Source organism: Pleuronectes platessa, chromosome 5 (genome assembly GCF_947347685.1).
Source record: "Pleuronectes platessa chromosome 5, fPlePla1.1, whole genome shotgun sequence".
In the NCBI taxonomy this organism is placed as follows: domain Eukaryota; kingdom Metazoa; phylum Chordata; class Actinopteri; order Pleuronectiformes; family Pleuronectidae; genus Pleuronectes; species Pleuronectes platessa.
The window spans coordinates 26663412-26681337 of record NC_070630.1 but is presented as its reverse complement, the minus strand read 5'-3'; the positions used below and the strand labels follow the sequence as shown (position 1 = coordinate 26681337).

At 39.5% G+C, this 17926-nt stretch overlaps 1 protein-coding gene across 3 annotated transcripts in view; it reads right to left on the bottom strand.

The window, feature by feature from the left end:
• gdpd5b (glycerophosphodiester phosphodiesterase domain containing 5b) overlaps positions 1-17586 on the bottom strand; it is a 54915-nt gene extending 37329 nt beyond the window's left edge. For 2 of the 3 annotated variants that reach the window (XR_008338528.1, XM_053423151.1), the window contains exons 1-2: positions 17187-17586; positions 564-743 (exon numbers count right to left, since the gene is read on the bottom strand). Coding sequence is in view for 2 of the 3 variants with exons in the window: in XM_053423151.1 (XP_053279126.1) it covers positions 564-680 (117 nt within the window). In the remaining variant the exon portion in view is untranslated. The remainder of the gene's footprint in view (positions 1-563; positions 744-17186) is intronic. The other variant, XM_053423150.1, reaches the window with a different exon arrangement.
• Positions 17587-17926: the final 340 nt, after the last annotated feature.

The window sequence follows — 17926 nt, the reverse complement described above, 5'->3', positions numbered from 1 at the left end:
TCCGTAAATTATTCTCTGAGTAAACATGAAAATGCTGAAAAACCTAATCTGAAATTTAAAGAAAGTGAAAAAAGAAGAAGAAATCATCACCCCCTTCGTCGGATACTAAATCGGTTTGTAGTTTTTGCGTAAGCTTGCTTCCAAACAAATACACAGACATAAATTTGTCTTGGTGCAGCAGTGCAGTTAGCATGGAAAATGACCATGACATAAATTAGACAGAATTTGAATTTGCTTGTGCTTTGTCATTTCAACAATTCCACATATTAAACCACCACAGGGAAAAGTGTTATCTACAATCTCTTGAATGTAAAACTAGAGTAAATCTGTAAGATGCGAAGGATTCAGACACGTGATGCTACAAGGTCTGTCAAATGTCATTTTCTGGTGCATTGTCAGATTGGCTGCTGAGGGCAATCATGAGTGATGTACATTCACTGAATCATGCACTCTATGCAATATGCTACACGGTGTCAGACTATTAAGGGCCTCCTCTTAACCAGATGCACAGCTGTTCTGATTGCTACACTTCATCCACTAAAGGGGTTTCCTCCCCCTCTCACCTTGGTGGTGTCATCGTGGGAACGTTGATAGCGTTTCCAGCGGCAACCATAGATCCCAGTGATACATGACAGACACAGCTGCCGCTCATAGACCTGGAGGGGTTGGTGTTTCACCATGCTCCTTCAGTCAGTCCTGGTCCTGCTTCCAGACCTCTAACATCCCACTGACTATTAAGAACCCTGTAAGGAGATGAAAAGAGAAAACAGGATTAACATTGAAGTAAGCCGTTACAAGTTGTTTGGAAGACCACATTGGATAATTCATGGAACTGCTTGAAAAGCACCATGCTTCTGAGGCATAACCCAGCTCCTATTTCCAATGACAACCGAGAGTGCAAGCAGTTTTCATAAGTATGATCAAGGGGAAAAGAGGGCTTGGAGAACGACCAGTAATTGACCATTGTGTTAAATTACATTGACCATGAATATATCAAGCAGTCACTTCATATCTGAGCAGAAAAGGCAACATGTAGTTTCTATCTCTTCCTTTTATGACAGGCCAGAGAAAAAACAGGGAAAGAAAAGGCCAACAGGCCTAACAAGAATGTTATGTAACAATGACATTTGAGCAAAACACTTCAACTTTCAGTTTAAAAATAAATGAATAAAATCAGCATATTCTGCTGTGGGGAACATTTATGGGATACGTGGCAACAGAACCTGCAAACAAAACTATGATGATGTGATGTTGTGAATACAAACAGGGCTTTAATATAATTTAATGTTTTTATCTGCAAATGTTAAGCCTTTTAACCGGGAGGCACCCTACCCTGTGCCTGCTCCAGCTCTACTACCTCATCCCAGTGTGGAGGAGCAGCAGAGCACCAAGATAATGCTGAAAAACCTCAGACCCATACCCATACTCTGGCTCTTGGCTAACGCTGTTGGAGCGACCACAGGAAGCACCAGCCGGTGTCAGCTGTAAATATTCAATCATAACTCAAGTCTTCCCATTGAGCTGCTGCTGACTCAGCACCGATACTCTGCTATCAGCAATAACAGGAATGATAGAACAGAATTGCTTACTGTTATCACAAGTTTACCTCACCCTCCGGGAACATGACGGAGCCTGTTGTGCTGCTGCAGTTTCAGATGCATACCTTTGTTCAATCTGGGGTTGAAGTGTTAACCCAAAGTGGGTTGGTGTCATCAAAGCATAGATAATGACAGCTCTTTGCCAATGAGTCAAATAAACACAATTAGAAGTATAGACACACCAACATGCTTAGCTGCTGTTTGTGAAGCAGAGCTAGCAAGTGGCTAAGTCTCATCTGATGTTCTTACTGCATGTTATACTCCTCATGCTGTAATCATGCCTTCTCCGGCTCTGGGCAGCTGCTCATTAACATCTGCAGCAGGAACCATGTTTCCTGTTATTTGTATAACTGCTCTGAGGAGGGTGGGCCTGACCCAGAGGGTATAATAATCCTGGCCCACCCCAGCAGGACCACAAGGGTCTTTGACAGGCAATGTCAGGCAAAACCAAGCTCAGACCAGAGGGAGATTGAGACTCACATTGTTATGTGCCACCAATGTTCACCAGTGTATAATCAATATCACCTCATCTTATTTGATGTCTGTACCAATGTATTACACAAGATTGAGCTATATGCTTCCATCCTCACCTAGTAACTACACTACAGGGATTAAGACCTAAATCAGGCATTGTTGGACTACTGCTCTTCAGAAACTTCTTCCGATTAAACCATGTCTGTCGGATAGATGGAGATTATAATTTTGTGGGAACAGAATTCAAATATATATATATATACATTTGCTACATATACATGTATACATTTGTTCCCACTCTTTAATAAGGCAAAATATGGCTTTATCTTTGGTGGGAGTGTGTGCTCTCTGAGTGCCATTCAGTTGGTATTTTATTTATCTTTTGCCATTTTAGTGTCATGTCTTTCATAAAATTCCTTCACATAAAAAAATTTACTCACCAGCATTTAACCCTTTTGATCTAGTTGATGAATTGAAATCTGACCCAGCATGATTTATAACTACCGGTACACATTCATTTTAAGTCCATTTACGTGGCTGACTTATAAAAAAAAAATCAAGTCCTGTATCATTAACACAAAAATGGCAATGACAATTCAACTGGATAAATTGATTGTTTTAAATATTGATTGACCTGAAATTCAGTGATGGTTGGGTATAAGTAATGACTTCACACATGAACAGAAGACAAATATGGATGTTTGAATGGGCACATCGACCAAACCTTAAGACAGGAAAATAAATCAAGCAGCGACACAGTGAAAACCACTTTCTGCACTGTTATGTTGTCACTTGTTGTCAAAAAGCTTCCAGTCATGGCAGTGTCACAGCCACTGGTATCCTTAAATATCAAAAAATATCTCACTCATCAACATCACTGCTACTTCAGTTGAGCCAAACATCAAAAATCTCTTCAGAGAAACCTCAGAGAGAGCCACATGTGAGGGATCCCTCTCCCAGGAAGGACAGAAGTGATGCCACGTGTAGGAAAACATCATCCAGATTTAAAGTTTTTAGCAGCATTGATGAGGGTAAACATCCCGAAGGATAACCCCAACATGGCATGCCAAGCAGTCCCGCTGCAATCACAGTCCATGGTCAGCAACCAGCAGGACCACGATCCACCATCCAGACCAGACGCCATTCCAGTCCTCAGTCACCGTCCACCGCCGCCCACCAGGACCGACCACGAGCCGCGGTCCTGGTGCGAGATGAGTGAGACCTTGCGATAGCTGATAGCTGTTTTGATGTGTGGGAGTTTATTATGCTGTAGCTAGACAGAGCAGCACTGAGGATACAGGTTTGTCACCTTGGCTCATCACTCTTAACTTCAGAGTTCATATATGCTCCAGCTCTCCTCTGGGCTGTATAAACACAGATGGAGAAGTGCTGCAATTAATTCCTTTATCAGCACAAATTCTCAGCAGAAAATCATAACAACACGTAGTGGACATAATAACATTAAATCCTTCAAGAGACTGCAATGAATTGGTAAAGCGAAGTTATGTTTTGCACAGCAAGACTGAATGCAAGACTGCAGTTATATTGCAAACATACATGCAACTCCTCTGACAAGTGTAGAAATGTGACCACCGTAAGGAGAGTGTGCTGCACTGTTGCACATCAGGTTTTATAATTAATTAATCTTTAACCTTCACACCAACCTAGTCATCTGCCTTTTCATAAAAGACTGAAACAGATTCAACAAGTGAAATCAACAAAAAAAGGAGCAGCAGTTTTCTTAACATATGTGACTGTCTCAAGTTGTCCAACTTCGGTCAACAATTGGAGTGTATGAAAACCCCCTAAACGGCTGGTGTCATCTCCTTTTCTGCTGCCTCATTTCCTCCAATCAACAGGCCCAGCGAAGGGAAAATAGTCTGTAGGGGAGGAAATGTTTCAGCAGATTCCCTGGCAGAAAGCAGTGTCTTCTTCTGACAAGGAAACTGGAAAGGCCAAGCAGCAGAGAACTATCCAACCAAATAGTGACAAACAAGAGACCCTTAAATGAATAGTTGACAAAATAATTTGACAAATTATGCTTAGTTAGCCTCTACACTTTTATTAAAACCCAAGTCATTTACAGACTGAATAAAATCAGTCTGTTATACCTGCTGAATATCACGCAATCCAATACGACAGGCTTGCAATTGTCAGTGTCGGCAGTACTACAGGTGTACTGCCGACCAAAATAGTCCACTATAACATGTTGTAGTGAAGACGCAGCCAAGCCACAAGGCCAAGCTTTCTATCCACTAGTCGATCAATGTTCCGACCCTCGCATACGGTCATGAACTCTGGGTAGTGATTGAGTGAAAAAGATTGCAGATGCAAGCAGCTGAAATTAGTTCTCTACGTAGGGTGGATGTTGCTGTGGCTACCAAACCTCAGGTAAACTAATGAAAACGGACGATGGACACTTTCCAATTCAATATAACTCTAGATATTTGTTTACACCTTTGGGTGAATTATTTTTCACTAGATTGTGTTACAAGATGTTGTGGTTCATAAATCGCTGAGGAATCAGACCGTTGACACAGAACTGAACGATGTGACACTCCAAGCTTCACAATCTATACCGTAGGGCCACTGTCAAGGGATCTTTAATGTTCTCTGTTACCCTAACCCTTGGTTCTACTGACACTTATAGACTCCAAAAACAGCATGGAGTATTCTTTTCATAAGCAAAAGAATAAATACAACACGCAAATATCTATCTGCATTTAGTAATATATTGAGTCTTCTGAAAACCAATCATCAACAATTTCATCTTTTCGTGATCGTGTCTTAACAATCTGAACTTATGTGAATTGACACAGAGTAAAGCACAATTGAGACTTGGCTAAACCATGTGGCATCAAGAGGCCTCTGAGGGAGTTGATAAATGACACATCGGTGACAACGCACAAGCTAACAAGCAATGAGAGTCATTACATCAGAACTATATTACAGGTAGCTCAGCAAGGACAGTCGAAAGCTCTCACTCAAGAGAGACTTGCCAACATTTTAAATTAAGTCCTGAAAGATCCATCATCCCTGAAGCAGTACTCTAAGTAACTCCCAATACCCACCTCTTCTGCTGTTTAGTCAAAACAAACCATTGTTGCTGCTTTGTGAAGTAAATCCTGCCACTTCCTGTACACTGCAGTATAGACCTGCAATCAAATAAGCCTGTGTTTACTACAGCATATGTGCACGCTTTCATAATCCAGCTGTGAATAGAGTCATTATTGTGTAATGTTAAATAGAATATCGCACTTAATTCAATATAAAGACTTTTTGTTTAAAGAGGAATTTACATTACATTTGACGTAGCTGACTCTTTTATCCAAAGCAACTTACAATAAATGCATTCAACCATGAGGGTACAAACCCAGAACAACAAGAATAAGGAAACTACAATTTCTTCAAAAAAGCAAAACTACAAAGTGCTATAAGTAAGTGCCATTTAAGTGCTACTAATTTGTTAGTTTCAAAATTGTATTCAAGATATAGTCGGAAGAAGTTACAGATAATGCACTTAAGAGTCCAAGCAAAGTTAATAAGGGAGAATGCACAAAAGCAGGATACACCTCACACTGCTTTCTTTAATTCCTCACACCATGAGACAAAGCCGGGTGAGTTTCCTGGGAAACAAATCAAATAAAAGACATGTTCTTACTGGCAAGGCAGACTGCATAATGTATGTTATTATTATTATTACAAAAAGGGGAATGGAATACACTACGGCCATTATACGACTATTAAGTAACTTTTATATAAAAAGAGATCTGTATAGAAAGAAAGGGGACAGTCTAGCTCTCCTTAAACCATAATAGGTCACAAAACAACCATTAAATCTGAACAATTATGTGCTAACTAGACCCATTTTCCAAATTAATTATTTTTAATCCCTTTACATTGTATCATAAATGCATATTATCTTGATAGTACATTTTGAAGGCAGCAAAATATTGCCTGCAATCAACTGTATCATAAAGATCAGACCGTGTATCACTGCGACCGTGTCGCAAAAAAAAAAGTTAACAGACTTGCGTTCACTGTGTCAATTAACCCTTTCACAATAAATGTCTTCACAGGCTATAAAAGAAACTGTTTCCTTTAGTTTATTCTCCCTGTATGATGCAAATAAATCAGCCAAACAAGTTACACCCATCATTATGTGCTGACAGACTAATGAATACCCTCTTCAGCTATGTACGAGTTTAGAAGCAGAGGATTTAATTGTGACGTCAGGAGAGTGGGAACACAAAGTCTCGTAAACAGTACGATGTGGTGTCTCATCCTCTGTGAAAACAGATTTCTCACTCCTGCCACCTTGTTTTACGTGTTGTTGTCAAATAACGTATTAAGGTTCCAAAAGCCATTTTTTGAAATCCTCAACATATGCACTGATTTAAAATTCTACATTTCTAACTAAATCAAGTTATCCATTTACTCATTGTCATCTCCATGACATGAAACATCACCTAGTTAAGTAGCACAGAACCCTTCAGTTCCAGGTTCAGAAAAGAAGCATACAACATATTTACGCTAGCCTTAAAGTATTGCATGTTGTGCATTAACAAATATTGGGGTTTTATTTCAACTAGAGCTCAGATTTGTTTTACTAATTAATTTATAAAAATCGTATGCATTAACCACTCAAAATAATGTTTGGCAAGTGTCCATGAACAGTAATCTTAAGTGCAGTCATAAGTATTATCAGTTCAGCCCAAGTTATCAACATAACTGAGAAATCCCATTATCATTCCCATAAGTCAGTGTGGTGTGTTGCAGAGACTCTTGCCTTCAGCTCCTGTTCATCCGGAGTCTGACACCACAAACCGCCAAGAATTGCCCTCTCACCTGCACCAGTTACTGACGATTTTACATGGACAGCAATATTTAAACTATTAACCTTATTTCGGATGTGACACTATTTCGATCAATATGTTTACACCAGTTGCTAATGAAATATTCAGTTTCACTTGTTAAAGAGTAAGGTCTGGTTATGACTCAACTCTATATTAAATCCTTACACTTGTTTATAATCGAACATGGGCATGTATCATCCAGCAGTTTGTATGTCAATTGAAAATGCTTTGAAAGCTGAGGATGTTATAATGTGAATGTATAAATACCTCCATAATTTGATTAAGGTGAGTTTATTCCAGATGTCTTAATTCGATTCGGAATTAGAAAGTTATTCACAAAATACTGTTTATATCGCAGTCTATTATTTGGATTATTGTCTTTATCTGGTTGATATTGTGGTATTGGTTTCCATGTCATCATGTCTATTGATAGCCATAGCACATGTAGAAGGAATTTAGGATACTACTGAAGACATCAGCTTCCTTGTGCAATTCAGACATATGTTAAAGGTCCACATGGTAAGAAGGACAAACTCACAACATGCTATTAGTTTCTCAGCCAAGTAGAGTATATTTTTTTGTTTTATGTATCCACTCAATTCAGGCATCTGTTTCAAGAATTACCATGGCATTTCAATAGCTTTAGGAGACAAATGATTGATCTATGATAGAAAATAGCCACCAATTCCACTCTGTGAGAGCCACCAAGGTCAACCATGCATTTAAGAACAGGAATGTGTAAAAATGTGTGGCCTGCTTTCATAGAATGTGAGGTGACACATCAATAGGCCTATGGTGGTGCCAGTTCTATGACATCTACTGGGTTACCTTCAGAAAAATTCCCCTTCACAAAAATTAATGTTTTAGCTATACGGCATATAAGACCTGAGACACAAATCAATGTTTCTCTATCTCTCAAAGCTAATGTCAGCAAAATGGAAAAAAAGAAGAGTTGAGTATTTGACACATACTTGTTCAGAGACACTTGTGCCAGAACATTGTGGCCTGACAAATGAGAATAGAGGGGTACTGTACAATCCTCACAAGGGTGTTAATGTCCTTCCTGCTCATATGTAATTACTATTATTTCTGAACCCAACAGAACTGATTACAACAATCATGCTGAACATCTTTGGCCTCTATTAAATTAACAAGGCTTGAAAAAAAGGAGATGATGCATTAATGTAACAGTTAAACAGAAACGTAGGAGAATGGACAGCTTGATGGAGCACAAACAACTCACTGTTAAGAGAATGATTATTGTCTTCTTGTGCCAAATATTTACATCAGCTTTCAATATCAATAGCTAAACTCGCGATAGCGCCACATATATATTTACATGCTACCTAAACTTGCAAAACAGCTATCAGCTAACGCAAGTTCTCACTGATCTAGTCTCGGCCCCTTGGGCGAGAGCTTGTGCGGTGTATGCCCACAAACATGAGGCTAGGAGGATATCAGAGAACATTTAGTCGAAAAACATGGTGTTAACGACGCCATTTTGAATCAAATTTTTATGTCGGGGCCAAGGCCACTTGTATGAAACCACAGGAGCAGTATGTAGGCATTTTATGTTTTTTTCTGTCGTTTTTTTTTACATTTGAAAAGGTTACTTCAACTGTATTGGATTTGGCTGCAACGCCGTTTACCCCTGAAACTACTAAACTGTTTTGTGGACTCAAACACTCATTCCCATCGACATAGTGGTGAGTAGATAATGAGTGAATTTATTAATTTCCATTATTAGGGCATGGAACAAATGACTGGGAGAGGAAAAGTGAATCGATCTAATTTAAGGTTCAAGTGTATCAATTGACAAGTGGAGATATAATTCATTTTTAATCCTGAGATCATAAGGAGTATGGTCATAAATACGAGTATGAAGCCACCTCCTAGGGCTGAAGAAAGGTTTGGTTTCTGAGCAAAGGGGATTTGATAGAGAAGAAAAGTTGGTTTAATAGAGAAGTATGAGCTGGCATGTAGCTGCAGGGACAGAACTTGGCAAAGCAATGTAGATAAATCAAACAATAAAGTCGTATTATGAGCTTTATGGAACCTTGTGAATTGGGGGGGGGGGCATTACTGATTTATTAGTTTTTTGCAAAGTCAAAGCAATACCTCTCCACTGAGCCATCAACTGGGATACCATGAATAAATTGGAATCTATATTTTGAGCAGCTAAAGTGCAAGGATAAGATTATTACTGATGCTCCTAATACATGTGTTTCGGAGTATGATAGAAACGTAACCGCCGCAGTAACCCTGTGTGGGGTTTGAAATCAGAAACTTCCTGCTGAGAGGTGACAGCACTAACCTCTGCTACCGTTTAGGCAGCTGATGCCTCTATGGGTCTGAATAATTATCACTTTAAAGACTAGATGACACAGACTCTCTGTTTAATGTAGATTTGTACCGAACTCCCTCATTAACTTCAGCATAGCCTGTGGTTATAGATCTCTGAAGAGGCACTGAACAGGAAAGGAAGCATCTTAGACAGGAGGTGGATCCAGCTGAGAAGAGCCAATGGACATTTACAGGAAGCCAAAGGCTCAATGTCAGTGTCCATGATTCATACACAAAGGCCCAGTTCAGACCTGGTATTAGCATCCTTCTCAAGTGATCTGATCTCAAGTTGACAGCTTCATGTGCAGGTGTGAACACACCCAAGACGCATCAAGGATGCGTTTGCGAGTCGATCATTCAATGAAAAGCCACATTCTTTTGGCTTTGTTGACAAAAAAACATCCCTAAACACACTGAAACACCACCTAACTCAATTCAAATTAATTATACACAAAACTATTTGGAAAAAGTGAAATTAAAACCTGATGATGGCACTAGCTGTAAAGTCAAAATGATAAAAGATAAGAGGCAAATTAATTTGTCCCACTTATCATGAAAATACATCCAATAGACTTTCTCTCACAACCACAGATATGAACCTCAAGTTAAAGGAACACCAAAGATAACCAAAGTTAAATTATTTAAGTAGATAAAGACAAGACAAATTTGATTTTGACTTTACCAAAATTGATTAACAACCCATTTTGAAGTTGTGAAGCCATTTCATTCTGAATCATTGTTGGTAAGACTTGATCCTTTTTCCTGACAAGAAGAACAAACAAATTAACAAAAACTAAATGTTTCCATACGGCCATGTCTCTATTGGATAAAAATGTAAATGTAAATGTAGAGCAGTAATATAGGCTATTTAAGAAGGCTATGATTTTCTACCCTACATGAAAGCAGCTAAAAGTAACAAGCATGCAAAGATAAAAACAAGTTTATTTAGATATACTTTGTTTCTAAAAGACTCATGTGTTGGGTGAGAAAGAAGGCCAGAATGAAAAGACAGGGGGATAAACATAGTTTTGGGGAGAGTATGGGGGAATAAGGATGGCCTCTTGTCAAGCTAATTTCAGCGTGCAATTACCAGCCACATCTGGATCATATTCAAGCTTTATATGAAAAGGCTATTTTTTACAACTTTATAGTATCACTTTCATCTGGATTTGATGTTCCTTCTTGCTGATCATTAAATCTGTTATAGTGAAAGAGAACTACGCTTGAAGCTTTTACCCAGCTAGCCTGGCACGTCAGCAGCTTCCATTAAACAGCCAGTTCCAGCAATCCAAGCACATACTGGTTAAATCACCGAACAGTTCATAAAATGGTTAATTAACATGGTGATGAGAGAGCAAAAAGTCTGGATATTTTTGGATACTTGCCTACATAAAAAGTGCCCATGTACGCATGTAAATATTGGATTTTGAATGTGTATACAGGCAACAGATATCCCTTCAATTACATCTCAAACCCGCTGGAAATACTTTTCAAATAAAGATCCAATTCGTTTTTTGTCACACAACTGCCTTTCCCCTCACCTGTCAAAAGAAAACCACTGTGACAATCAATCACAGAGTTGCTTCTTTCAACACATACAAGTGTACTTATGTTTCATAGAGGCATGACATGACAGGTGATTTAAATTATTTGTTCTTTGGCTAGTCAGATTGTTGTAGTGAAATCTGTGATTGTAATGAAAGCTACATGCCTTGCATATCACTGATTGTAGTGCTGCCTGACAGAAAACTTTGAATCATTCCTGTTACTCAACCTGGAAACACTGAGCAATGGCAGGAGGAGCTTTGACTGGACCCCCTGCCTGTTAGGGCTGCGAAAACGTATTCTGGGGCTTGTTCCTGATCATAGGTGATACTGTGGTGCTGATACTGTGGCCAGGAAAGCAACCATCTGACAAAGACATCCGTGGCATGCAGAAACACGGTGGAAACCATTGTTGTACAATGGGCAAATGGGCAACACAATTGGCTCAGATCACTTAGGCCTCCTCAGTCTGAATGTTTTTCATTTAGAAGCGGGGAAGATCCTAGAATTATTGCATCACACCTCTGCCAACAATTTAAGTTGCAGAAAATATGGTCACAGTCTCCTCTTCTTTTGCTGATATTCGGTGTTTAAAGAAGGTCATACACGTTTTTTGTAGAAATTAATGTTACAGTGAATTTGACCTTTAGGATATAAAATGTCATCACTTCATACGATAAGATATTGGTCTAAAAATATGTCAGCGGCCAATAAAGATTATTTGCTTAACTTTTGGGAGCTGTCATATTGTCCATTTTGAAATACAGTCTGTGCAGTAAATGGACAACAATTCCTCCAAACCACGGCTGTTGCGAGGAAGGGGCCAATAAAAAGGTCATGTTTTATAAAGGTACCATCTGTATGTCTGCATGAGGGCTCTTCACCACCATCTGTGTGTTGACATTACACCAAGCTCTGTCCTCTACTGTACAGGCTGTCTGAGCCCAGGAGGCAGGAGCAACCACAGTGAACTTGGCTTTCTGAAAAGAAAGAGAAAATCTCAGCTTTGTGTTATTCACATGTGTTATTCACATGAACACAAAACTGTTTAACCAGTAATAAAATAGTGGTTAAGACAAGCACAGAGCTGCCTATCTGAAATAACAAATATGAATTAGCTAATAATAAGTGGCAATTCAGAGACACTTGATGCACTGAAAATATGACAAACTAGAAAGCCTCATTCTCATATTTCTAAATTTAAATTTTCTCAGCTGCAGAGGTCAATATTTGAACTCTATGGTGATGGATATCAGATGGTGGGAATATTACCAAGAATGAAAGAAAAATAAGCAGACCTATTATCCAGTCAAGGAGGTATTGTTGCACTCTTTCAAAGGGGAACCTCAGCTTTGACAAAATAACTGTGCACCTCCCTACTTTGTCTAAGTGTTGGGCTTTGAAGCGAGCTCAAGATTCAAACTAGCAAAGACAGTAAACTAAAGCCCCTCATACTCGTATGGGAGCTCAATTATTGGGAATTGGCCCTGGAAATTTTACCTGTAACTGTTGTTGAGGCAAAGAAAAGGACCCTTTCTATATATTCTGTCTGACTCTTAACAGATGGTGCCCATTTCACAACAATTTGTGACAAATCAGAGTAGAGACAGTAGAGACCGTCCACAGATTTCATGTAATGTAGAGCAGTGAACTTGTCGACAGTGTCAGGATCGGCTATGCATCGCAAATATGAAGCATGATTCACACGGAGGGGAAAAGGCAAGGCTCTGACCTTCTTGGACAATGGATGATCTAAGCTCAGTCCTCCAGTCAACTCTGATCTTTGACATATTGAAAGCTGTGGACTGAAAGTTACTGACCAAGCCTGTGTTATCACATGCAGATAAAAAGGTGCAATATCTCCATTTCATACTATTTTCACTCAATATGTTGTGTAAGACTGTTCTTTTCAACATTGTGAAACAAGGCGCCTTTGTTTGATGCATGTCACCGACTGTGGATTAAACATCTATTTAAAAAAACAGGATTTTATGAATTCATCTGTTTCCACAGCACATATGACATCGATATACCTCACCAGCCCCAAAACACTCACAGGATCTAGCTCTAGGAACCCTCTTCGAAACGCAGGAACAAATTGTTGAAGGAAACAGCAAGATGTAACACTGTGGAAATGATAGTCCTCGGCTGAGTAAAGGTTGTTATGAACGCAGCCTTGCACACATGATGTCCATGCTCGTTTTCTCAAATCATTATCAAATTGTTACCCAATCCCATGAAATGTTTGCTACTACTTCAGTCAGTGAAACGACTGAGAAATCCAATGTTATTTTTTCGTGTGGGTGCTGGAAATAAATAGCAAAGGTTTTCAAAAGTACTCCTGCTCTTTGTGGAGGTTCATTATCCTTACTGGATAAAGGCAGAGAAGCTGAATGTAGGTGTGAGACGGAGACATAGTGGGTTGGACTTAACTTCCCTACTTCAGGGTAGCAATAACAGGACGATTTTGACATGTCACAGTAGGAAAACCGCCGGTATTAAGAATAACATTAACAAAGGCTCTGTTCAGTTCAATTGTCCCTTACAAGTCTCACTCTGGATAACTCTCCACTCGTTGACTGATCAACTGAGATCTTCTGATATATGAAGCTAGCAAATAACCTACATATATCAAATCTTTCATAGGATAAATGCTGGGAATGTTTCTTTAATAATAGGAATCTCCGGAGGGTTCAAGCAAGAGGTGATGCATGGATAGAGCATGCAGTAGGCAGGACATTATGTATAAATTCAGCCACAAAAATCCAGTTTTTGTTTTAAGCACATTGAAACCAGCATTGGCCCTCATCACTAAAAGCTCTCAAATATTCTTGTCTTTCATAGTTGACATTTTCTTCATGAATGGCTTCTACTTTTCATCCTAAAATATTTGCATTCTGTTATTTTCTGTTTTTGCCTATGTCCTGTGTTAGAAAAGTCATCAACATGATCATTCACTTGCGTTGAATTCTCCTGACTGTATCCTCACATTGGTTCACTCTTACATTCTCTGGAGGGGGCTAGCAGGAAAAGCACAAGAGAATGTCTGACTCAACAGTTCAAACACCCTTTCCAGATAATTTCAGGGGTTCAGTGCATGACGTCAATGGTCATACTGTTTGGGAAGGACATAAAAGCTACAATTATTCAAATAACTCTTTTCAAATGTGGTGAGCAGAACAGCATCTCTGAACACATTGACCCTTAAGGCTGGTGGTTTACAACAGCAGAGGACAGGGTCAGAATCCTTTCCTTTCATCCAAGAAAATAAATCTTTGGCTGCAGTGGCCACAGGTTAACCAACACTGGATGGTTTATAGACAAAAAAAGTTGTAGCCTGGTCAGAGTCATCTGGATTTCTCCTGAGGCTTCAGATAATGTGATTTGAATACAGTGATCACAACATGAAGCCACAGACCAAACCTTCCTTGTTACAACAGTCCAGGCTGATGTTGGTGTCTTGGCACACTTTGGCCTTTTTAATAGCAATTAATCATTGTTTGATTGCTAAAGACAATCTTTTTGCTATGTGCATCCCTTTATGGCAATGGTTTACTATGTTCTAGTGGCTACTTCCAGCAAAATAATGTATCATGACCATAAGAAAATCTCTGGATTCATGCGCTGAATGTGACATTTTATGACATAAATCAGCCAACATGGAGGAGAATCTCAAAGTAATGCTTGCAATGTCTTGTAAATCCGTGCCATCTGAGGTTGTTTTGACAGCAAAGGGAGGCCCGGCCCAGTATTACTATTGTGCGTTTGATAAAGCTCCACAACAGAAAATATATCCAGTGGAGAAATGTATCTAAAAGACTGCTGTCTGTAAAAGAGTTTGTAACGAGTAAGTGGGTTTACTCCTGTATATTCAGCGCACCACATTCCACTGTTCTATTATATCTCCCTTTATTATCAATTTATTCTCTTAAAGGGGACGTATTATGCTCGACTTTATATTTTTATTCTGAGAGTATCTTTGCACGATTCGCTGTTCAAAAAGGTCATAGTCAAAATGCTGGTATGCAGACCCTCAGATGAGACTGACTTAAACAGACAATATTAAGTCAGACCACCTTATGACCTCTTCCTTTGAATTGTATAAATCAAGAGTGGTCTTTAAAGCACTGCTGACACAACCAAAGCCGTTTCAGCATGGCTGCACATAACCTTGCCTATATTCTATTCTAATCCAATCAAATTTAGGAAACTGTAGACATTCATTAACTGCGACAAATAGCCAAGGTAAAGGCCTTCCTCCAACAAAAAGACCTAGAGAGAGTTATCCATGCGTTCATAACTTCCCGTCTTGATTATTGCAATTCCCTGTATGTAGGCTCAGACAAATCCTCCATTAAAACGCCTGCAGCTAGTCGAAAATGCTGCTGCTCGCCTGCATAGAGACCATATCACATCCATGTTGCGCCTCCAACACTGGCTCCCTGTTTGTCACAGGATCGTATTTAAAAATCTTACTTTTAAATCTCTTAATGGACTGGTACAGTCTTACTTATCCGAACTTCTCTTTATGCCACTCCAGTGAGGGAACTGAGATTACGTGCACTATGACGCATTACATTTTACTGTCCTTTTGTTGTACCATTACACCTGTAAAGCACTTTGGTCAAACAAGTTGTTTTAAATGTGCTATATAGATAAAATTGACCTGTTATGTGGGACATTTTCCAGATAACCTCAAAATATCATCTCTTATATCACTTTCTCAAAGTTCCTCAGCTGAAATAGTAGAATTCTGAATATCAAGAGTAGATATATTCTCATGTTCTGCATAATCACTTTGGGTGTCATAACTGAAACACGTTTTCACAGCAATGGCTGCTATCAGGAAATGAGCCTGTCTCTATACTACGGTGGACTTATCATAACAGCCTGGCACTCTCCACTAGTCGTACTCATTAATTTATTGAAACTCTGAGTAAACAGGTTCTAATCTCTTTAAAATACTTATTTACATACCTGTGGGCTGTAAACAAATGTCATCTGTCAACTGGAGCTCAGAACAAACACAAATAAGTGTTAGCTGTTTTTACTGGAGATGAGGAGTGACAGATGGGGAAGTGTTAAAAACAGACTTGAGGGATGTAACACATAGAGAAACTGAACCAAATGGATCCGGTCTAGCAGCAAAAGATTTTTAAGATGCTGTTCAAAAAATTACACTCAAACATGACCCAAAGGAACAAGGAGCTGCTAAACTAACAATCCCTTCATTTAACAACTTGAGGTCAAATGCAAAGAGTATTCTGGAAATTTAAAAAAAAAAAGAAGCTAAAGTTGGAAATCAAGACCTTTAATACTAGAAACAGACAATTAAATTGATCAAATATTTGGATATAACTAAATAAGAATGCCCTGAAGAGTTGTCTAATAGCCTGTTTGTTGTTGTTTGTATGTTGTTTTGTGAGTGTGATTATGGGCAGATGAATATGTAAAAGTATGAATATGCAACATATATGATAGGCTGTACATGTATGTGGTCAGTACATGTATGTGTGCAATGTATGTAAATGCATACTGACTTAATTTATATTTTTTGTTGTCATGATTATGAAGAACCTTTTCTGCACCATACTTTATTTAAGTCACCATAAAAAACATGAATATTGTAAGACTGCTATAAATATGATTAACATTGAACAAAGCAAATGTAAAATTTTGTGAAATCTGGCACCACTACAATTAGGTATATTTTTTTATTACACTATGACCGTCTTTTTTAATATGCTAAATAATGCACAAGGAACATCAACATGACAATCCTCAAACGAAATTAGTGGTGTCATGAATTATTCAAGTGAGTAGGAAGAGTGCTGCGAAACGAGTAAAGAGTGGGGCACAATTTTGATGGATGAACCAACTATCAGCCTCTGAGGATCGACTTGCATTATGAAGATTTCAAATTTCATCTATTATTAAGTGACCGATACGCTCAGAGGATGTGAAACACATGCAGGTTAATGAAACCCTGGATTTCATGGGGTGAAAACAATCATCATGGGTGTGTCCCATCCAGAGAACTGAAGGATGGGTACTGCTGTAAGCACGTGATGGGTAATGTGTGTGTGTGTGTGTGTGTGTGTGTGTGTGTGTGTGTGTGTGTGTGTGTGTGTGTGTGTGTGTGTAAAACAGGAAAGAAAATGTCAATCCTGAAAACCTAACTGATGATGACTTTAATTCAGACTCAGGGTCCAGTTAAAATAAAACACAATATTGATTAAAACACATGCAAAGGCACAAAGATTAAAATATGTACTATATGTATATCATACATATATGCAACATAAAGACAACTATACCAATGTGTCCACGGTAGGAACCGTTGTAGGAACTGTGGACGTTTCACGCTCACCTGTGTGCGGGCTGCTGCCACTTCTCTCCTGCCTCAACGTAAGGTGTCAGCGGCTTTTCTCTGACTTTCTCCCCGGCGAGCAGAGAGTCAAACCGGGACAACCCGTGTGGGAAGTGACGGGCTGGAGGTGAGCAGCTCACCGGTGGAGCTAAAAACCTGCTGACACGGTCGAAGTTCTACACCGAACACAAAGGAGGGGAGACGGAGCCGGGCGAACGGTTGTCAGCTACAAGAAGTCCCGTCTCATGTCTCCACTTCTTCCCGTGTCGGTTTCCCGCTGTCGGTGCTGTCTGCGGTTACAAGCGTGTCTCCTGGTGTGTGTGGCAGTGTCATGAGCACTCACCGGCGGACTGACACGCTGAGGGTGGGTGGGTGGGTGAAGCGAGGGAGTGAGGGTCGCCCTTTTAGCTCCAGCCCTCCCGTAGTGAGGGGGCGAGCAGCGCGTTCCCGAGATGACTCCACCGCCACCCGGCGCCTTCACGTCCACGTCGTTAAACCGTGTAGATTTAAAACTTTAAGATATTTTTCAGGTCTCAAAGTGACTTCCCCATATCCTGTGCTATAATTAGCACCACGTACAGAGAGATGGCTCAGCCACTAAACTGAACTACCATCCGCGGTTGGTTTTCCCAAGGTGAAAACAGAAATTCCGATGGACCATGAACGCAACAACATGCAATTATTTTCAAGCATGTCTGAGACATATGGTCTGAGATCTGAGCAGGTATCTACGGAAACAT